This window comes from Triplophysa rosa, linkage group LG25 (assembly GCF_024868665.1).
Source record: "Triplophysa rosa linkage group LG25, Trosa_1v2, whole genome shotgun sequence".
NCBI lineage: Eukaryota > Metazoa > Chordata > Actinopteri > Cypriniformes > Nemacheilidae > Triplophysa > Triplophysa rosa.
Genome location: NC_079914.1, coordinates 9,932,422 through 9,951,502, shown reverse-complemented (window position 1 = coordinate 9,951,502; position 19,081 = coordinate 9,932,422). Strand labels below are relative to the sequence as shown.

The 19,081-nt window shown below is 36.6% G+C and overlaps 4 protein-coding genes across 8 annotated transcripts; 2 read left to right on the top strand and 2 right to left on the bottom strand.

The window, feature by feature from the left end:
• Nucleotides 1-7,436: 7,436 nt before the first annotated feature.
• Nucleotides 7,437-9,363, top strand: nr2c2ap (nuclear receptor 2C2-associated protein). 2 transcript variants are annotated; one of them, XM_057326164.1, is made up of 5 exons: nt 7,437-7,516; nt 7,608-7,698; nt 7,805-7,910; nt 8,745-8,813; nt 9,242-9,363. In XM_057326164.1, exons 1-5 carry the CDS (start codon nt 7,443-7,445, stop codon nt 9,361-9,363), a joined length of 462 nt encoding a protein of 153 aa, XP_057182147.1. In that variant the 5' UTR covers nt 7,437-7,442. The 2 variants fall into 2 exon arrangements, with proteins under 2 accessions (XP_057182147.1, XP_057182146.1); XM_057326163.1 differs by having other exon boundaries at nt 7,805-7,922.
• Nucleotides 9,364-9,650: 287 nt separating this feature from the next.
• Nucleotides 9,651-11,548, bottom strand: rfxank (regulatory factor X-associated ankyrin-containing protein). Of its 3 annotated transcripts, XR_008962123.1 has the most exons (9): nt 11,418-11,548; nt 11,192-11,309; nt 10,880-10,945; nt 10,700-10,800; nt 10,487-10,612; nt 10,319-10,385; nt 10,171-10,251; nt 9,882-10,050; nt 9,651-9,763 (listed from the first exon to the last, which is right to left on the bottom strand). XR_008962123.1 is itself a non-coding variant. In XM_057326161.1 (8 exons), the coding sequence occupies exons 2-8, from the start codon at nt 11,289-11,291 to the stop codon at nt 9,711-9,713; spliced, it is 594 nt and encodes a 197-aa protein (XP_057182144.1). In that variant the 5' UTR covers nt 11,292-11,309; nt 11,418-11,547; the 3' UTR covers nt 9,651-9,710. The 3 variants fall into 3 exon arrangements, 2 of the variants coding, with proteins under 2 accessions (XP_057182144.1, XP_057182145.1); XM_057326161.1 differs by lacking the exon at nt 9,882-10,050 and having other exon boundaries at nt 11,418-11,547; XM_057326162.1 differs by lacking the exon at nt 9,882-10,050 and having other exon boundaries at nt 9,713-9,811.
• A 180-nt stretch (nt 11,549-11,728) lies between these two features.
• Nucleotides 11,729-16,125, top strand: borcs8 (BLOC-1 related complex subunit 8). 2 transcript variants are annotated; one of them, XM_057326165.1, is made up of 6 exons: nt 11,729-11,877; nt 12,255-12,367; nt 12,816-12,880; nt 12,985-13,089; nt 13,724-13,809; nt 15,132-16,125. In XM_057326165.1, exons 1-5 carry the CDS (start codon nt 11,841-11,843, stop codon nt 13,785-13,787), a joined length of 384 nt encoding a protein of 127 aa, XP_057182148.1. In that variant the 5' UTR covers nt 11,729-11,840; the 3' UTR covers nt 13,788-13,809; nt 15,132-16,125. The 2 variants fall into 2 exon arrangements, with proteins under 2 accessions (XP_057182148.1, XP_057182149.1); XM_057326166.1 differs by lacking the exon at nt 13,724-13,809.
• Nucleotides 13,792-17,071, bottom strand: tmem221 (transmembrane protein 221). Its single transcript, XM_057326160.1, has 3 exons — nt 16,363-17,071; nt 15,559-15,644; nt 13,792-15,023 (listed from the first exon to the last, which is right to left on the bottom strand). Exons 1-3 carry the CDS (start codon nt 16,650-16,652, stop codon nt 14,539-14,541), a joined length of 861 nt encoding a protein of 286 aa, XP_057182143.1. The 5' UTR covers nt 16,653-17,071; the 3' UTR covers nt 13,792-14,538.
• Nucleotides 17,072-19,081: the final 2,010 nt, after the last annotated feature.

The window sequence follows — 19,081 nt, the reverse complement described above, 5'->3', positions numbered from 1 at the left end:
TCATAGCTGTAGACCAGAGCAAGCTCTGATGTTATATTTCTCCTAATAGGCCTACGTTAATTTCTTTTAATATGTAGAGGCCATAAGAAAGCCATTTATAGACTAATATCCAGCAGAGTTTGTTATTTTTTCGATTCTGGCTGGTGACGTGAACATAGCAGAAACTCACAAACTTATTACCAGCAAATATTTTTAACCCCTTAATGGCATTTCTAGTGTTTTAAAGGTCCAGTGTGTCATTTTTTGGAGGATCTATTGACAGAAATTAAATATAATATACATAACTACAGTATGTCTTCAGAGGTATATAAAGACCTTACATACTGTATTAAAGCATTGTTTTTATTACCTTTGAATGAGCTATCTCTATCTACATGCACCACAGGTCCCCTTGCATGGAATTCGCCATGTTGTTTCTACAGTAGCCCTAAACGGACAAACTGCGCTACAGAGTGCATTTTGTAAATACGTTATCTCCTTCGGCAAAGAAGCGAAAACATGATGGCATTTTAATGTGTTTGTGTTTCAAAAGGGAGGAGTGAGGGGTGGAGTGAGCCGTTGGTTATAATTCTCAACTTCACCACTAGATGCCGCTAAATTTCATACAATTGACCTTTAAAGTGAACTTAACTTTAATTCTGTTACTTTTTCAGTATGTTTCTGCTTCGATTCAGCATTTAAAGCACTTGAAACGTTCAACTTGAAACTTTTAACTTGAAATTTAGTGGTAGTTGTTTAATTTTAGTGATACTCGTGTAGGTAATGCAGGCTTTTTCTAATCAAGCAGATAGCTAATACGGTACTTTTTAATGCTCTTATGTTAACGTTCAACAGTTACAGCACCAGGAGCAAATAACATTCAATTTAAAATAAAAAAAGAAGCTTTACTAATAAGATGAGGCAAGATGTTCTCAAGGGTAAAATGAGTACTGAACACCATTTAAAAATGAACATCTATCTTATCACTATAAAAGCGGAGTACACCGACTCATGCCGTGATCATTACTTGCACAAAGGTAACCCTGTGACAGCAATGCCCGGCAATATCACAGGGTTGAAGCAAAGTAACTCCTTAATTACTGCAGCTCACGTACATCTCGAATGACACTCACATTGTCCAACTTCTCATAGGAGGCCAAAATGTACAAAATGTACTTACGGAACAGGTCCAGATGTCTGGAGGGCTTATTTGAAAAGAGGCAATGAGAGTGTGAAGGCGTCTATTATGTGGGGATGAGCCAAAGAAATTGGATATAGAGTGAAAGAGTTTGAATGGAGTTTGCATGGAAATGGGATCATTTACGAGGTGAAATTGGAACCATTGAGAGGAAAATCAATTGGATTGGACAATATTGGACCCTGAATTGAGCTAACGGCGACCGAATTGACCCAGACGTGATGAAGTTCCTTCGGCAGACGTCGGTCATCAAAAGCAGCACCTCTCCGAACTCCACATATACATGACATGCGATGTGCCTGTACGTTCCTAAAAGCCGTGGACTCCGTATGAATTATATTACAGACTGTAATATTTTGTGAATCAACAGCCCAGCCGTGAATCAATGTGTACACAGAGGTTAATGTGATGGATTCCTCCATATTCAAGGTGTTAGTTCCTGATAATAGCAGTAGAAGCAATTTACAGGCAAAACTGATGTGCAAGTAAAAGCATTAAACCAGCAAGATTCACTCCATCTCACCGGTGAAGGCGACTGCGAGAAACAGATGTTTTCATTCAAGGCTTCAAGGAACAATAAGGGGTCGGGGGAGACTGGCAACCGAATAAAGAGTGTACAAAGAACATACGAAAAGAACACGACGATCAATTTGTTCATCTCGCTACATGGCCATCTCAGAATTCCAGTGTTTTATCTGGAAGGGCGTTTTTGAGTAAAACATCCTTGACGGTGATTTTAAACAGCTCTTTGAAACAGCTCTCGTGCTAATCTGATTTGCGCTCTAGATGTTTGTTTTCCATTTGATCTGTAGCTGGTATATTCTCTAATGCATGATTCCATACAGTGCAAGGGTTTAACAACACGCAAATTGAATCACCATGGCAACAAATGCCCTCTTATTTGCTTCTCACATAATTCTAAAATAACCGAAGGCATGCAGGCACTCTGAGCTCTGGCAAACCTAGTGACCTGTTTGGCTGTCCACTGCCGACATAGACAGCTGCTTTATAACAGCTTATAAGTGATAGGAACACACTACATATAAGGCACTGATCGCTCCATAGAAATAGCCTTAATCGTGTAAAGTATTGCACAAGATGTAACTCATCTGATTAGCATTATAATCAGTTATGAATAGGCTAATTATACATATTTTACAAAATTCATATTGTGACTCAAATACACTATATGGACAAAGGTATTGGGATGGCCCCTTTAGTCATTTCTATATAACAAGCTGTTTTTAATTAAGTTTACCTAAAAATACAATATTTTTCATAATTTATTCACCCACAATAGAGTACCTTATAGAGATGACGCATTTTTGTATGCAAACCCCGGTAGCGAGTTAGCATGTTAGCACTTCCGGTTCCATCGCCTTAAAGTCTATGTTTTTTTTATGGATTCTTGGTTAATTGCCTAAAATAAGACTAGGGTGATCATACATGCAACAGACGTGTCCTGGACAGGAATTCTAAATCTGCGGCACATACGTCATCAAAGTTTATTATTTCAGGTTTTATTTCAGGAAAGCAACCGTAACATTTCATGAAACTACAATGATTACATCTTAAGAGAAATAAATGTTAATTTTATAATGTTTTTTTTTAACTTAAATGAGACAACCGCGATAACGTATGCGCCCGAAAAATGCGACCTCTGGAGGATGCAGCCAAATCCTGACCAGGAAGCGCCCAAGAAAAATGGCACGTATGGTCACCCTAATGGTTACAAAACTGCTAAATATTTTCACGTTTTAATCTATGACATAAAACACACCAGTTCTAACCCGCTCCTGACTTTTCAAAGCTTTATTGTGTCTTAAAACGGCGGTTGCTAACAAGTTGCTAAAAGCGACTACATCCTTTGGAGTGGACGTTAGACATCATCACACATATAAAGCTCACAAATAATGCAACATGGGCACAAATCTCTGAAAACGTGGACGGGGATTCATTCATGGAGTAATTACTTACCAGGGAAAATATTTTTAATAAAGTTTGAAAGAGTTGTTGGAGGTGTGGTAGTGGTGACGTTGATATCGATAGACCGTAGTGTAGTCTGTTTATAGCCTCATGTTAGCTTTTTACTTCTGGTGATTGTATTTAGGCTTCAAAAGTAACAAATGTTGTGTTAATTTGTAAAGACCATAAACCGTTGTTAATCACAGATCTTATTTTTTGCGATCTTCCAAAATCCTATGGGAAAAATGAATAGGCTTTCGGTCGAGGGAACCAGCGGCATTAACTTCCTGGTTGGCCTACAAAAATACATCATCTCTGAGGTACTCTATGGCTGTGTCTCATTTCGTAAGTCTGCATCCTCCAGAGGTCTCATTCGAAGGCTGCTACGTCATCGAGGCTGTCTCGTTTCATAAAATCAGGTAGGACTCTCCGGAGGCACCCTTCAAATGCGACCTTCTTTGACAGGAATTCGGAGGATACATGAGCTGTATCCTTCGTTGCTAGAGATAACCCACAATTCTTTGCGTCGGCTAACGTCTGTTATTTGAATAAACGGCAACAGCTGCACATTCAATCAAATATGTGACCCTGGATCACAAAACCAGTCATAAGTAGCGCGGGAACATTTTTAGTAAAAGACAAAAATACATTGTATGGGTCAAAATGATCGATTTTTCTTTTATGCCAAAAATCATTAGGATATTAAGTAAAGATCATGTTCCATGAAGATATTTTGTAAATTTCCTACCTTAAATATATAAAAACTTTATTTTTGTGAGTGGATGGTCTGCCACAGTGCCCCTGATTAACAACTTCAAAGGCGATTTTCTCAATATTTTGATTTTTTTGCACTCTCAGATTCCTGAGTTTTAAATGGTTGTATCTCAGATATTGTCCTATTCTAACAACTCATATATTTATAGAAAGTTTATTTATTCAGCTTTCAGATTATGTAAAAATCTCAATATCGAAAAATTGACCCATAAGACTGGTTTTGTTGTCCAGGGTCACATATGTGGTGTTTAAATGTTAACAGTTTACAATTTGTGTCACGTTTTTTTAATCTTAGCAGGCATGTTTTTAAACGTTTTGAAACAGTACGGCAAACATTTTATATTTGTTTAACTCTTTTGGCATTGTTTAGGGTAGAAAGTAACCAACTTTTTACCTCTTAAATCATGTAGAAATCATTTTAATTAATTTGACAGGTGTGCCAGTGCAACGTGTTGTCATAGCAACGCGGTACTTCCTGTTTCCTTTTCTGCCCGTATGTCCTACGAAGGATGTCTCGTTTAATTCTAAGTTGAGAATCCTCCGTATACAGCATCCTTCAGAGCAGTGGTCACCAACCCTGCTCCTGGAGATCAACCGTCCTGCAGACTGTCTGTAATTATCAAGCAAACCTGAACACCTTGATTAGATAGTTAAGGTGTGTTTGATTGGGGTTGGAGCTGAAATCTTCAGGACGGTCGATCTCCAGGAGCAGGGTTGGTGACCACTGCTTTAGAGGATGATACCTATGGAGGACACAAGGACGCAGCCTTACGAAACGAGACAGAGCTTATATCATTCCAAACACTGCATATTGCTATAGATAAAAGTGTCCGCCAGCAAATGAGTGTTGAATGAATGAAGAACACATATGCACTTACAGACTAATGTTACATATATTCAATACCCAGACACCTCTATCCAAGGCGACTTATTCAGTATATTAACCGCAAACAAGAGCACATCAAAATCGACTACCACATTCCGATGCAAATTTTCCTATAACATCACTATTACCAGAGTAAAACATCCAATAGAGTGACTAAAAGCTTCCAATTAGAGCCAATTGTGAATATTCCGTTCCCTCATCAGTACTTTTCCCTTGTCTATCAATCTTTCCTCTAATTTAGTGCTGGTAGTAGCACGTACGTTCACCTTGAATAATGACTGCCAGGTTTTCCAGACGTGCAGAAAAAGGACAATAATGGAAATCCTTTGCCTGAAGAAACTGCACTTCGTAAAGGACGCAGCCGGGCGTGTTTTTGCGCATGCATTTGCTACTAAACGGTTTAATTCGCTACTATTGAAGCAAGCTTGCCATAAAACCAGGAGACAGCGAGATCACATCACTACTTGATCTAGAGCAAGCAGATGTGTCTTCTATTTTCAAGTCATTTTCAGCTTATTAAAGCTCCGAGTGCTTTGTGGCACGTCGAAAGACGTTGAAAATAATTGATTGGTTGTGAATACTGTATCAACGTACAACATTCAAAATGGAATCTCATCCATATATTTTCCCTTGAGCAATGATTTTCAACAACGATTGGAAATCAACAGCAAGAGAAAAGATTTTGTCTTTTTGATGCTCGCCAACTTACACAGATTTTCAATGCAATCGGTTAAATAAACGCCTTGAATCTTAAATGGCCTGTGTGATCATTGCATAAAAAGAAATTTGCTGTAGTCTAATTAGTAAGCGTGGTTAAGTTTTATTGAAGGGATAGTTCACCCAAAAAATTTAATTTTGTCATCATTTACCTCAAGTTGCTTTAAACCTGTATACATTTTATTGATATATGCTACTGTACACAGAAGAAGATATTTGGAAGAATGTTTGTAAACTAACAGTTCTGGGTCACCATTGACTACCAGGAAACGAGACTACTATGGTAGTCAGCAGGTTCCCAGAAATGTTTGGGTTCCCACATGTTTCAAAATATTTATACAGATTTGAAACAGCTTGAGAGTGAGTAAATGATGGCAGAATTTTCATTTTTGGGTGAACTGTCCCTTTAAAGTCAGTTATAAAGTAAAAAATGTTCTGTATTAAATACAGCAAAGTTTGGCTAGAAATTAGTGTAGTTTTGTTAAAAGGTGGTCGTGATTTTGAGGTTTTTAATCTTTCGGTTCTTTTATCGAGGCAATCTGCTCAAGTGCTCATAAATCGTCAACCTCAGGACCAATCAAACGGCCCGGAGACGGCAAGCTCATTTACAGTCTTGTCAGCAAAGTCCTCTCGTTTTCTGATCCTGCTTCTCTTTACAGGAAAAAGAAACATCTAAAAATAGACAAACACAAAGTTTTAGATTAAAGCTGTAACTGATGTAAGACAAGACCGAACTGTATTCCTGGAACTGTAGTAATGAGTGAAGCTACAAACGTCGCCTACAAAAGAACAAAAACATGAAATTATTTGCATTCGTTTTATACAGTGCCAATTTATGATGGGTTAGAACAGTGACTCCCTACTGTTCTGTGGTCCAGCAAAGTGCCAGTGTTTGAGGGTTGACATTTGTCATTGCCAGAGGTGTAAAGAGTACCTGAAAACCATACTTGAGTAAAAGTACAGATACCTTGCAGTGAAAATTACTCCATTACAAGTTACAAGTCACCAATTCCAAAACGACTTGAGTAAAAGTCTTCGAGTATCTGATTTTAACAGTACTTGAGTATTTTACTCGTACTGAATGTAGGCTCAAAGCAGCACTAGTCCTCAACACTTAAGAGACATGTCAGTGAAAAACAAGAAAAAGTAAATGTAAATGGCAATATTGCTTCTTCTGTAGCAGAAATAAACTGCTGCAGAAAAAGTTAGGTGCCATGCAAAATGTAATGTGTTATTGCATTGGTAATTACAAATGTAGTGGAGTAAAAGTACATATACTTATTCAAAAATGTAGTCAAGTAGAGAGTTAAAGTTGCTAATATCTTTAATACTCAGTACAACTACAAAGTAGCCAAAAAGATACTTAAGTAAAGTAACTAAGTACATTTACTCAAATACTTTACACCACTGGTCATTGCCAAGGTCTTCATAGGCCCAACAATACTCGAATGATTGACATCCCTGCTGAACAAAACAATTTATTGTTTTAATGGGAATTGTACTGGTTTTATTGTTAACTTTAATGTTTTTTACAGGTTTTTCTACTGGTAATGTGTTGCATTCTGTTCATGGGATGTTGTATGGCATCTGGGAACCAATACAAAACGAAGAAATTCTGCTGGAATAATCCCCAAAACAAAGAATTTTGTAAAGGTGTTCAATGCTACAGCTAGTCATGTCATTGTATTTGTAATGGAAACCATTATAAGTAGCATTGTGTTTTTCAGCAAGGATGACATTGTCTGAATAGGACATTTTTAAACAATGACATACTATCATTCTTCTCCTTTATGTATAAATTCAGTATATAAATCCAAAAAATCCAACCAAATCCATAGAGGTTCTGACCATTATGGAGCAATATTGACATCTACCGGTAGGAAAAGAGAATTACTCATATTAACACAGGGAGTGACATCAGCCATGTCGTCATTTTGCTCACAGTTGAAAGGTCGAAATATGGCAGCTTCGTTGATTTGTAACAACACTGTAAGCAGGTAAGATAAAGTGGGTTATTCTTAATAAAAAGCACCGATAGCTGTTATACTATAAAAATGCAATGGCGTAAAATGAGTTTATATTATACAGAGTGAGCTCAGTGCTGAACAGAGATGTCAAGCAATTCGGCAAAAAGTTTATGTTTGATGCCAATGAGGAGACATGTTGGAATTCAGACCAGGTAAACCATGGGTTGTAATAGTAAAAAATAACAATGTTTTGGCATTTTGCAACAAATATCATGGTTGACTATGGTTACACTTAACTATCATTATTTGGTCTACTAGGGAGGATGTCAGTGGGTTATTTTGGAGTTTCCACAGCCAGTGAAAGCGACAGAGCTGCGACTACAATTTCAAGGAGGATTTTCAGGAAAAACTTCCAAGTTAGAAGGTTTTCGTCAAGGTCAAAACTCTTACACACATTTCCAAGCTTTACAACTTTTTTACCATGAGCTCCTTGGTTTGTGTTTCTGCAGAAGACATGCGAGTGTGACTTGAACTGTGTTTGTTTGTTAAGCGACGCAAGAACCGACAGGCGGATGACATCAAAGTACCGCGAGAGCCATTTAAAAGCAAACGTCTGTGTATTAGTGATGGTTGAACGAATCTTTAATGTGACTCGGGAAGGTCGCATTAAATTTTGCGTCGCATTAAATTCGAACAAGCCTATGAAATACACAGTTATTAACCAACCAGAGAAGCCTTTGTTACCATTGAAACGTAAAATCACGGTTTAAAAAAAGTGTAGGATCGCCCACTCCCATAAAGCACTAGGATCCCCAAAGGTTTGCAAGAAATTACAAACATAACCCTCTAGTTTTGTAAATATAGCATTTATTAGTGTTAAGATATAATTGTGTTCATTTTGTATTCTTATTAATCTTGTGTTTGAATTATATTATTATATTATAATAATTATTATATATAATATGTATGTGACTCTTTCCTTTGTGTATCACAAACAAAGTTATTTTAAAAAATGTCTCAGTGGTTTTGTGTTCATACAATGAAAGTCAGTGTGGTCCAGTGTTATTTGGTTACCAACGTTCTTCAAAATATCTTCTTTTGTGTTCTTCAGAAGAAAGTTTGTAATGACATAAAAATAAGTAAATAAAAAATATTCATTTTTGGGTGAACTGTCCCTTTAAAAATGAGTGTGTCAGCAATAGGCTCAGTTAAAACCAGTCATGTAAATCAGAATTGGGAAGTACATTTTGTTTTACAGGTAGTGCCGAAGAAGAAGATCTCAAACATATTTTAGACTTCTATCCGGAGGACAACAACTGTCTACAGATATCCTTACATGTGCCACCAATTCTGCCGTAGACAATATTTAAATATATTTGTTAATGGCCGGAATACACTACAAGACTTTTAAAATCTGAACAGATTTTTTTTTAAACTAGACATCATACACTTGCAGACTTTTTGAAAGTTTGAGATAGAAACACACTAACTGATCAAATTGCAGACTGGCATAGACTTTCTGCAACAAGTCCAGACTGAAAATCTGGGCAAAATCTGAGCAAAAGTCTTGTAGTGTATTTTAGCCTGTAGTTGCATTATCACATCATTCTTCATTTTGTCTGCCAGCTGAACTCAACTTGCATTTTTGGAACAGTACTAGAATTTTTGCTCTTTTTTTTGTGCCTGGCTGATGACCAACTTGTACATTTCTTTCATTTATCCCAAGCTTATCAAATCCTTGATTCTTCACCCACAGTTTTCCCATTCCAGATGCCCCTTTGGTGCAGAGACTTAAAATAGTGTTTGAAAACAGCGCTGACTTTTTTGGAAGAATAATTGTTTACACTTTGGATATCCTGGGGGAAAAGATTTTGTGACATTCTCAGAAAAGAAGTATGAAGAGGAGGGAATGCCAACCAGTCTTTTTTCCCTTGGTGATTGAGAGACTTAAATTCACGATTGGTGCTGAAAACACTTTCCACCCATACAGGGATATCAAAAGTGATTTTCTTTGTATTTGTAATACAGAGATTCTGATTTGATATCAATTCATCATATTCACATGCCATTTCAAGTCAATACAGATTAATTATGTGTTTTATTAAAAAAATATAAAAACAGATTGCTCTTTACATCTCCTATTTCATAGTAAAGCTATACAGTATGCATGACTATTGAAAAAGTGTTTTAAAAGTAGTCCTATGCTTCATGTGTTTTTCGATACCTAAACTGGTTCCCGAAACAGTTTCAGAATGTGATCTTCAAGGAGTTTTTGCACTGCAAAAGAATCGGAAGATTCAACAACTTGGCATGATGAAGTCTATTCTGAAATTCATAAAGTAAAATTAAAAGTATAGTTTGCCCAAAATTAAAAATTCTATCATCATTTACGCACCCCTTTGTCTTTTCAAACCTGTATGACTTTCTTTCTTCCGCAGAACACAAAAGCAGATCTTTTGAAAAATGTTGTTAACTGGACCTGGTTTTGTTTCCATTCAATAGAAGTGAATGGGGTCCAATGCTGTTCAGTTACCAACTTTCTTCAAAATATCTTCTTTTGTGTTCTGCGGAAGAAAGTTATAAAGGTTTGAAATGACGAGAGGGTGAGTAAATTAATTTCAGAATTTTCATTTTTGGGAGAACTTTCACTTTAATTGTTTGTTTAGACTATAAGTAGTACTTGCCTTTTTTGTGGCCCAGAGCAACAGCGAGGGCTATAGGGCTGTATCCAGAATCTGCTTCAAATGTGATATCTGCACCACATCCTGAAAACAAATTTACCTTAACTTTCATCACAAATATACTTGTAAAAATAAATGTTAGAAGACTTACTCAAGAGAGCTTCAACACATTTCAAGTGATTCCCACGAACCGCGTACAGAAGAGGAGTCCCACCATTCTATGTTAGAATGTGACAGCAATTTCACATATTTAGTTGTTCAACAGCTGTGTTGTGTTTAAATTCTTATAAAATGTTTTTTAATAAAGTAATGTTCATACCCAATCATAGGAATCAATATCAACATCATGTTTCAGCAAAATATTAACGATATCTGCGAATCCCCCAGCACTGGCCAAAGACAGGGCACTTTCTCGTTCCCAGGCCAGCGTTTTTGGATCAGCCCCCTGATTGAAAACAAGTTAAACAACAATTATTTCTAACTCCTTCTCAACCTGTCCTGTCCTACGGCTTAAGGCAGATGTCTTTCTCACCTTCTGAAGCAGAAACTCCACCATGGCTATCTCTCCAAAAGCAGCAGCCCACATCAACGGCGTGAAACCTCGCTCATCATGATTGTTCAGCAGAAAACTGTCTGTAAAAGTATGCATAATGTACATCAAATATTCTGTATGTTCCCTAAATAGTGCATGATGGTGTATTGTATATTGTACCTTTGGCTAGATGAGTCTCTACTTGGGAAATTTCTCCCTGGGCTGACAGCTGATGTATGGAGAGGACTAAAAGAGAACATTAAAACGCATTAAAGTTATATTAAAATAGCATGTTAAAGGATTATCAAATAGAAACAAATACAAAAATTACCCTTACACTTAAAATGTAGCAAAGATTTTTGGACATGAACAAAACATTTTCAAAATGTTTTTATGACATTGGTGATTTATCAAGTTATGATACTTTTTTGTAACTATGGTATTTTGTAGTTATAGTTAATGTGGTAATTTTACGTGCGCGTGCGGACTCACCATCTAAAGTGGCCGGTCGGACTGTGGCCTCGTTCCCACGCTGTTTGTTCGTCAAAGTGGTCGAGTGATTTAAAGCACTCTCCTCATGTCTGTTCTCCATAATCTCTGAACATTACACCTGTTTTAAAAGTACACAACAGAGAAAAAAAACATAACACTACAACATCACCAATGGCACTTCATGTAATATGAAATCCTAAAATAAAAGTGTGTTGACAGCTCTTACCTTAAACTACTGACACTTTATTGTCCTAAATCTCATAAACACTATAGCAATTATTATTGTTATTCGAGCTTGTCCAATATATGCTGCTTTTATTTCCTCATTCGTTTGCAAAAGTGAAACTGAAATAGAATACGTTCACGTGCGTTACTCGTAACACCCACAATGATAAACGGACGGATCATATCATAGTATGAAATTAAAACAATACTTTACGATAAAACAGAATCGATTTTTGGTTGCAAAATTATTCCCATCGTTCTTAGAAAGTAGGTTTGGAAGTGTGCCTAGGAACTATTTATTTGGCCAGAGCTTCTCCGGAAGGCCTTTTTGCTGCACACCCACCCATAGGAAAACACAGCGGCGCTATGATAACAGCAGTAAACGTGTATCCTACATTTATTCACGGGTTCTTAAACGATACAAATGGACGATCAAGAAATGCAGTTGAAAGTAAAAAGAGGTACTATGGCTAGATTCAAAACGTTTGATGTTTGTTATGTAACGTTAGTTTACAAGAACATAATAATTAGCCTTTTCGTTCCAAACAATATAAAGGCCTATTGTGCACAACAATGTGCATCGTTGCAAATCACGAAAACCGAGTATAGATAAAAAGATCTGTCAAAACGATATACAAGTTATATAACTGAAAACACATTAATATAGTAAATAAATAAATGTAAAGCGTCATTATTTAACATACTTAAAAGAAATGAATGAATTTAATTGCAATATGTACGTATGTATTGTCAACAGTGTGATTTGTGATTGCAGTAAACTCAGTGTAATAAAGCTAATGGAGAGATATTGACTGTGTTTTATTTCTCTGTGTCGCAGTGACTGATAAATTCACGGAGAGTATGTACGTGTTGGCCAATGAACCGTCTATAGCCCTGTACAGACTACAAGAACATGTCAGGAGGTCTTTACCAGAACTGGTGCAGCACAAGGTGCATTATATGATATGATACCCTGAAACCCGATGATCTGTTAAAATTTAGTTGGTCTTTGCTAAAAAATATATAATGGTTGTTATTATGAATGCCATATGAACCAAAAGCCAGTTTACTCAACTCAACTCAACTTTATTTATATAGCGCTTTTACAATTTTCATTGTTACAAAGCAGCTGTACATGAGACATTTACGATTGAAACCATTGTAAAGATCCTTTATGTAGTGTGTTTGTGCCTTATTCCTGTAGGATTTAATTGTGATTTTGGTTCCAGTCTGCCATCCCACCAATAGAACCCAACACGTTATCAGCATTATAAGTTCCATGAAAACTACTTAAATTTTCAAATAAAACATTACACAGACTTTCTAAAACGCAAGCAATTTAGAAAAATGCTTACAATTTGACTACTGTGTCATGTTAACATATTTTTCTTTTTTGTAGACAGATATGCAGAGCTGGGAAGAGCAAAGTCAGGGAGCAATATACAGTGTTGAATATGCATGCAGGTATGATTTGCTTATCTAGACGAACATAAAATGCTTAAGGCTGCTAATGATTTTACTCAACACTTTCTTAGTGGTGTAACACCTTTCTCTCGTTGTGTTTTCAGCGCTGTGAAAAGCATGACAAATAGTAGCCTGTATTTCAAGAACATAGATGGGCTCCTCCGACAAGCCATTTCATTAAAGGAAAAGATCAGCTCGCAAGGACGCAGGTAGAAGACTCAAAAATGTTGCTCACAAAAAAAAAACATTTTAGTAACCTTCCAGAGATTGTGCTTATAGATATTATATATATCTTCTAGAGATAGATATTTAAAATTACTGTTTTATATCTAACTTGTCTGCATTAAAGGGATAGTTCACTCAAAAATAAAAATTCTGTCATCGTTTATTCACCTTCATTTCATGTAATACCTGTGTATGACTCTTTCTTCTGTGGAACACAAAAGAAGATATTTTGAGAAATGCCTCAGTGGATTTGTGTTCATACAATGGAAGTCAATGGGGGCTAATGTTGTTTGGCTATGAACACTCTTCAAAATATTATCTTTTGTGTTCTTTAGAAGAAAGTCATACGGGTTTGGAATGACATGAGGGTGAGAAAATGATACGGCCGCGCAACATACATTGCTTTAAAGAGACTGTGTATTCTTATTTTTGCTTGTTACACATTTACTTCACATCAAAGTTTTGCAACACCTGTCACTTTATTTTTTAGTCATTTATAATTTCAGTGCCACGATTCAGTGTGATTGTTTTTTGGAGCCGTTTAATTTTTCTTCTATTGTTTGCTTCACAGTTTTAATTTGCTATTTTTTCTGTTTTTGAACATGCACGTTGCTTCAGTGCTGTGAACCCTGCAAATAATCCAAACGATACACCCACACATGCCACAGTCACACCACCTTGACTCATGGAAGTGTTTCTACAAGGTTAGTTTGTCTTCAGCCAACCGAGTTTCTACTTTGAGAAGTGAGCTGTTTTCTTGTGGTTTTTACACAGAACCTTCAGTCGAGCTGTTATAGGGCAGGAGTCTGTGTAGTACTATTTTTGTTGAATTGTGATAGAAATTAAAAATGGCATTTTGGACTGTCTTTTACCATGTTTACTTAAACCACGTCATAGAAATATCAGAGTTATTGAAACATCGCAAATATGCATATCGCTGCAGTTTTTAAATATACTTCAATGTAGTTCAGATGTATTTTACAAACTTTAAGCATTATCGTGTATCCCATTATTTGGCAGATTTTACTTATTTATTTTATTAGCGCATTTTTCTTCAATGACTTGCAACCCTATTGTGTTATTATGTGGAATTTAAGTGTGACTTTTCATTTCAGCCTGTGTACTTTTATTTAAATTTAATAATAACTTGATGACTACACATAATGTAATGAAAAAGACTTGCAACTACTAAAAACAAAGCTACACTATTGCTAAACGGTAACTTTCCAACAATTAACCTTTTAACATGTAGTGTGGATTGTTAACACCTCTAATGTTATATTACATGTACAAGAAATAATTTCACATATCTTTTCATGTCACATAAATATCTCGGCCCTCAGAATCTAGGACAACAGTATACAGATGCTCAGTCATCAATTCATTTTATAATCATTATTATGATATATATAGCATATTAAATAAATACCCATTTATACTAAAGTAGAGTCCTTGACTGTAGCTTTGCGAGCAAATACGGATCTCATTTCGCTGTTCACCCCCGTCCACGGTTTGCCTTGGATAGACTCGTTCGTAAGGGTCCGGTGTGTCCGGCCGCCACCGCCGTAACCTTCTTGATCTCTGGAGTGACCATGAGGCCCATTGGATGGAGAGTACTGCTGTTTCTGCTTGGGTTCAACGGTAGCAGGATTTGAGAAATGCGCATGCAGACTGGCTAAGCTGTGCTGCCTTCTTGGCTGGTCCGTGAATCTCGACGTTTGATTTCTAGATGGGCTAATGGGGTCCATTTGGTACGGGGTATGAGGGTGTTCTTTGCGGAAACGTCTGGTGCTACAGGCAGCCTGTATAAGGACGTGAATGACGATGAGTAGCAGGAAGAGAACGCCAGCGGAGAGCACGCAAGCGCCAGCTATTCCAGTCTCGATCTCAAACACCAACAACATGTAAATGGACATAGCTGTAATGGGAAAATAAAAATGTGGAAGTCAGTCGAGGTTATACATTATAGTATGACTTTAAAGTTATGTTTATGAATAATAAGCACTGATATTTTGTGTTTTAACAGGAAAAGAGCTGTGGATTCCGGCATGATTAAGGATGGAGGAGAAAAGCAGAGCTCTGGGATATAAACCAGTGCATCTCTGAGCTTAATGAGGGAACGTTAGGCCTGAATGAGACCATCTACCATCTCCTACTACAACTTCTGATGATTATTGTGGATTTGAAAATGAAACGTTTTGCAACCCTTTTCATTTACAGTACGTGTAAATGATCTAAGGAAGGAAGTACGTGCAATATGTTTAAGCTGCTTTACAAAAGTAATTCTTTGTACACTATAAATCATGTACAAGCTCTACAAGTGATGCAAAGAGGTCAACATGTGATTGCCTTCTGTAAATTTGTATATACTGAATTAAATAATTCAACTTTTTGTGCATAATGTGTGGGTTATGACATTCGTGTGGTTTGGTAGGCCACAATGTAATACTTGCCAGCTAGGTAAACTGAAACGCCAAGACAAAACAGCCCAATGGCCACGTGTCGGACTGCCCTGCTATCCAAGAGGAACCAGTCGGCCCTTAGGATGCAAACAAAAATGTGAGTTCATTACCTATTCGGTGAACTAGTACCTGCATGTATATTTGCAAACCAAATTGTCAGAATTGTCTAAAAGACCTGTTTCCTGAAATGCAAAAGGGGAAAGCATTAAACAAGACGTTCTATACTTAGAATTACATAATAAGGTATGAAGTTTAAAGGTGGGATCCCACAACCTATTTTAACTTTCATTTAACTTTTTATCATTTTTTATAGTTTCTTATACCAATGAATCATGTTTTTTTTTTATAGTAAAATTACAGTAACCTTGTTTTCTTTTTCTGCAGATGTGTATTACCATAGTTTTACTGTTAAGTCTATGGTTATTGTAGTGAGACAATGGTAAATTTGTGGTTACTATGGTTTTACTACAATTACCATAGTTAAACTATGCTTACTGTAGTAAAACCATGGTTAATTTCCCTAAAAATTGCTCGCTTCACCCACAAATAAAATGCATGCATCTCATTGCATCAGATTAAAAATATTGTTATCTATTGATAATTTGTGCTTGTACTTAGAAGTAACATTTTAACCGACTGGTCTCAGGTTTATTTTAGAGGATGTAATGCATTAGTGTCACCTGCTACTCTGTGTCTAATGACATTCATTCATTTTGAGTGTGACGTAACTGTACAAACAGTGAATATACAACATATTTAAATCCATATATGTGCAATGCGCAGGTAAAAGCATACCTTAGTGTATCTTGTGTCCCTCTGCATATTTCATTTGTGAAATAACTATGAAGCAGACACAAAACCACAGAGCTCAGGTTGAGCGTTAGAGACAACGCTGACAGCACTGTAGAAACGGGCAATAAAACTGCGATAATCTCAGTCGACACAAAAGTCGGAGAATCCTTTATGCTGGCCTGTTGGGCTTGCAGCTGGAAAATCAAAATGACGGATAATACCGACATTATTGCGGATAAAATCCCTAAAAGCGCGAGCACCACCAGAGACCGCTGGCTGTACGAATGCGTCATCTTCAAACGCGAATGAAAAGTTTTGCCCAAACTTTACCGCACAAACACAACGTTAATTCCGCAAAAGTCCATCGATACGTCTCTTTTTAAGGTTTAATCTCGACGCCTACTTTCTTTTTGAGCGCAGTTTGCGATGCAAAACGATGCACGAAAAGCGCGCACTGGAATGCGCGTACTCTCGTGTTGTTGTTCAGTCAGAACATGTGATCTACTTTAAATCCCCAGATTAACAACTTTTCGTGCAACAATGGAAGTTTTATTTGCATTGGGCAGTGCGATTTATTTGGGATGCAAACTTTCTGGTCCTTTTTGTAATCTGAATCTGTTTAACTTTCCCCCCAAGGACCGAGTTTGCCAACACACTGCGCATTCTTGTGGTATTCAGCAGGTGTACAGCAAGTCTAATTAAGCCACTGAACATTAAATTCTATGAAAGATTATGAGCAGATTCTTTTACAATTTGTAACACCTGTCGTCAAATACACATAGGCCTATAATAAGTAAATAAGAAATATTGTTCTTAAATTCTAAAAACTGTTTATCATAAAGCACACATGTAATGTAAAAAGCTTTTTTGTGTTTTGAAAGTGGTGAAAATAGGGGCAGCAGTTGCTTTAAAACTGATAAAGCTTTGGTTGCCTCAGAGACAAGCATTGCACTCCAGAGAATGCTTATTTGAGTCAATGAAAAGCTTTTGAGGAACAGCTCACACACACTCACCGGCCACTTTATTAGGCACACCTCGAGCTCTTTTGGTGCTTTAATTATTCACATATACAGAAAAGTACTGGAAACATTTGTCTGAGATTGTGACTACAGTTTTAGATGATCTGAATTTTGTGACATTGAGGTTTTTCTGTTGGAAGGTAATATTATAAATGTGTCATTTTGGTCATAAGGAGTGCACATGGTCAGCAACAATATAAAGAAGATATGTTGTACCGTTCTGTGTATGTTCCAAACTAAAGAGTTAAAATCTATTATTTTAGATTTCTGGATATAATATACGGGTATGTTGATCTCTTCAGTGGTATATCTAGATACAGCGTGCATTGTATTTCAGCCCATAAAGGTGAAAGACCTTATGAGCAGGTGGGTTTTTTCAGAATGGGGTGATGGGAACTCAAGGTCTGCTGCTGTGCACTACGCGATAAGCCAGAGACTAAAAAAACCTTCGCCTGAAGAATCACCTATACGTGTATGCTGACCAGAGAGGCTATTTCTGAATTCGAGAGACTTACCACAAGTGCAAAACTTAAAGCCACTGATGTTGTCAAAAGCAGAAGTGAGAAGTTTCAGGAAAAAAGTTTTGATGGCACACAACACTTTCCAGAGTTTTCCCACACGTGACACCCAGACAGTTATTCGAAGTACTAAATAAACATAAGACTATACGTTTGTTTTATATATAGGGGACACCGAGGGCTAGTTGTCACAAAACCTATCCCTCGGTATTTTAAGTTATATTTTAAGTCCAGCTTTCAACTACTCTGGTTTTACACTTGTATAACATAAATTATCATTATTTAAACTATTTATGGATAGTTTGCAAACAGTACTACTGTTTATATTTAAAGCACATATTTAAAAAGCATATATTTTTCTTTTTGTAGGTTATATTCATATTAGATTTAACTTTATTGTCATTATGCACAAGTACAAGTACATACCCAAAGAAATGCATTGTGCATTATTTGCACTATTTTAAATTACCCTAGACATTATGCTGTCTATTTATAACATTTCCATCTATATACTTAATATAGACTATATACTATACTTAATAAAAGTAAACCAAATAAATGCATCATAAATAACAAATCTTTATACAGTAAATACCTAAAAATGAGGGTCTTGTTCAACTAATTCTTAACCTCATTTTAATGTCAAGCTGTCATGTATGAATTAAAGTCCTTGAACTGGTGTTGGAATTGGTGTTTTTCACCTCATTTTGGCACACTGAAAGTGGCAACATGTTACAGAGTTTGCTTAGTTGCATCTGAAAAGTGGAACAAAGAATTTCAGGTAATTCAAATAGACCCACAATTATATAGGCTAAATAAAAGGCCACAAACTGGAGGTTCAATCTGGGCTGTTTTTATTTTCAACTTTTTGAGTGGTAGATCTTGCGTTTCAACAATTCCGAGGATCATGGGTTCAAAAGGTTGGTGACCACTGCTTTAAAGCACCCAGAAATCAATATTCTGATCTCAAGAGACAGTCAATTATTACTATTGCCATTATTTTTTTTATTTATACATCTTCTGTTAACAGCATTTATCTTCCTCGTCCATGTTTATTTGTATTTTCTCTAGACGTGAAGAAATCCAGGTACCCTGAGCTTCCTGCAGGACGGATGCTTGGGGACTTTCCGGAGAATGGCAGGAGGTTGCTAATTCTTGCATCAGATGCCATGCAGATTAAATTCT

Coding starts and splice junctions, on each gene's coding strand:
- borcs8 (XM_057326166.1), top strand. CDS start 11,841: ATGGACGATCAAGAAATGCAGTTGAAAGTAAAAAGAG. Junction 12,881..12,984: donor AGTGTTGAATATGCATGCAG/GTATGATTTGCT, acceptor TTGTGTTTTCAG/CGCTGTGAAAAGCATGACAA. Junction 13,090..15,131: donor ATCAGCTCGCAAGGACGCAG/GTAGAAGACTCA, acceptor GTGTTTTAACAG/GAAAAGAGCTGTGGATTCCG.
- nr2c2ap (XM_057326163.1), top strand. CDS start 7,443: ATGTCGTCATTTTGCTCACAGTTGAAAGGTCGAAATATGGCAGCTTCG. Junction 7,699..7,804: donor CATGTTGGAATTCAGACCAG/GTAAACCATGGG, acceptor TTGGTCTACTAG/GGAGGATGTCAGTGGGTTAT. Junction 8,814..9,241: donor GGACAACAACTGTCTACAGA/TATCCTTACATG, acceptor TCTTCACCCACA/GTTTTCCCATTCCAGATGCC.
- rfxank (XM_057326161.1), bottom strand. CDS start 11,291: ATGGAGAACAGACATGAGGAGAGTGCTTTAAATCACTCGACCACTTTG. Junction 10,946..11,191: donor CCGACCGGCCACTTTAGATG/GTGAGTCCGCAC, acceptor GTTCTCTTTTAG/TCCTCTCCATACATCAGCTG. Junction 10,801..10,879: donor AGAGACTCATCTAGCCAAAG/GTACAATATACA, acceptor ATACTTTTACAG/ACAGTTTTCTGCTGAACAAT.
- tmem221 (XM_057326160.1), bottom strand. CDS start 16,652: ATGACGCATTCGTACAGCCAGCGGTCTCTGGTGGTGCTCGCGCTTTTA. Junction 15,645..16,362: donor GGGACACAAGATACACTAAG/GTATGCTTTTAC, acceptor TTGCATCCTAAG/GGCCGACTGGTTCCTCTTGG. Junction 15,024..15,558: donor CGTTTCAGTTTACCTAGCTG/GCAAGTATTACA, acceptor TTCCCATTACAG/CTATGTCCATTTACATGTTG.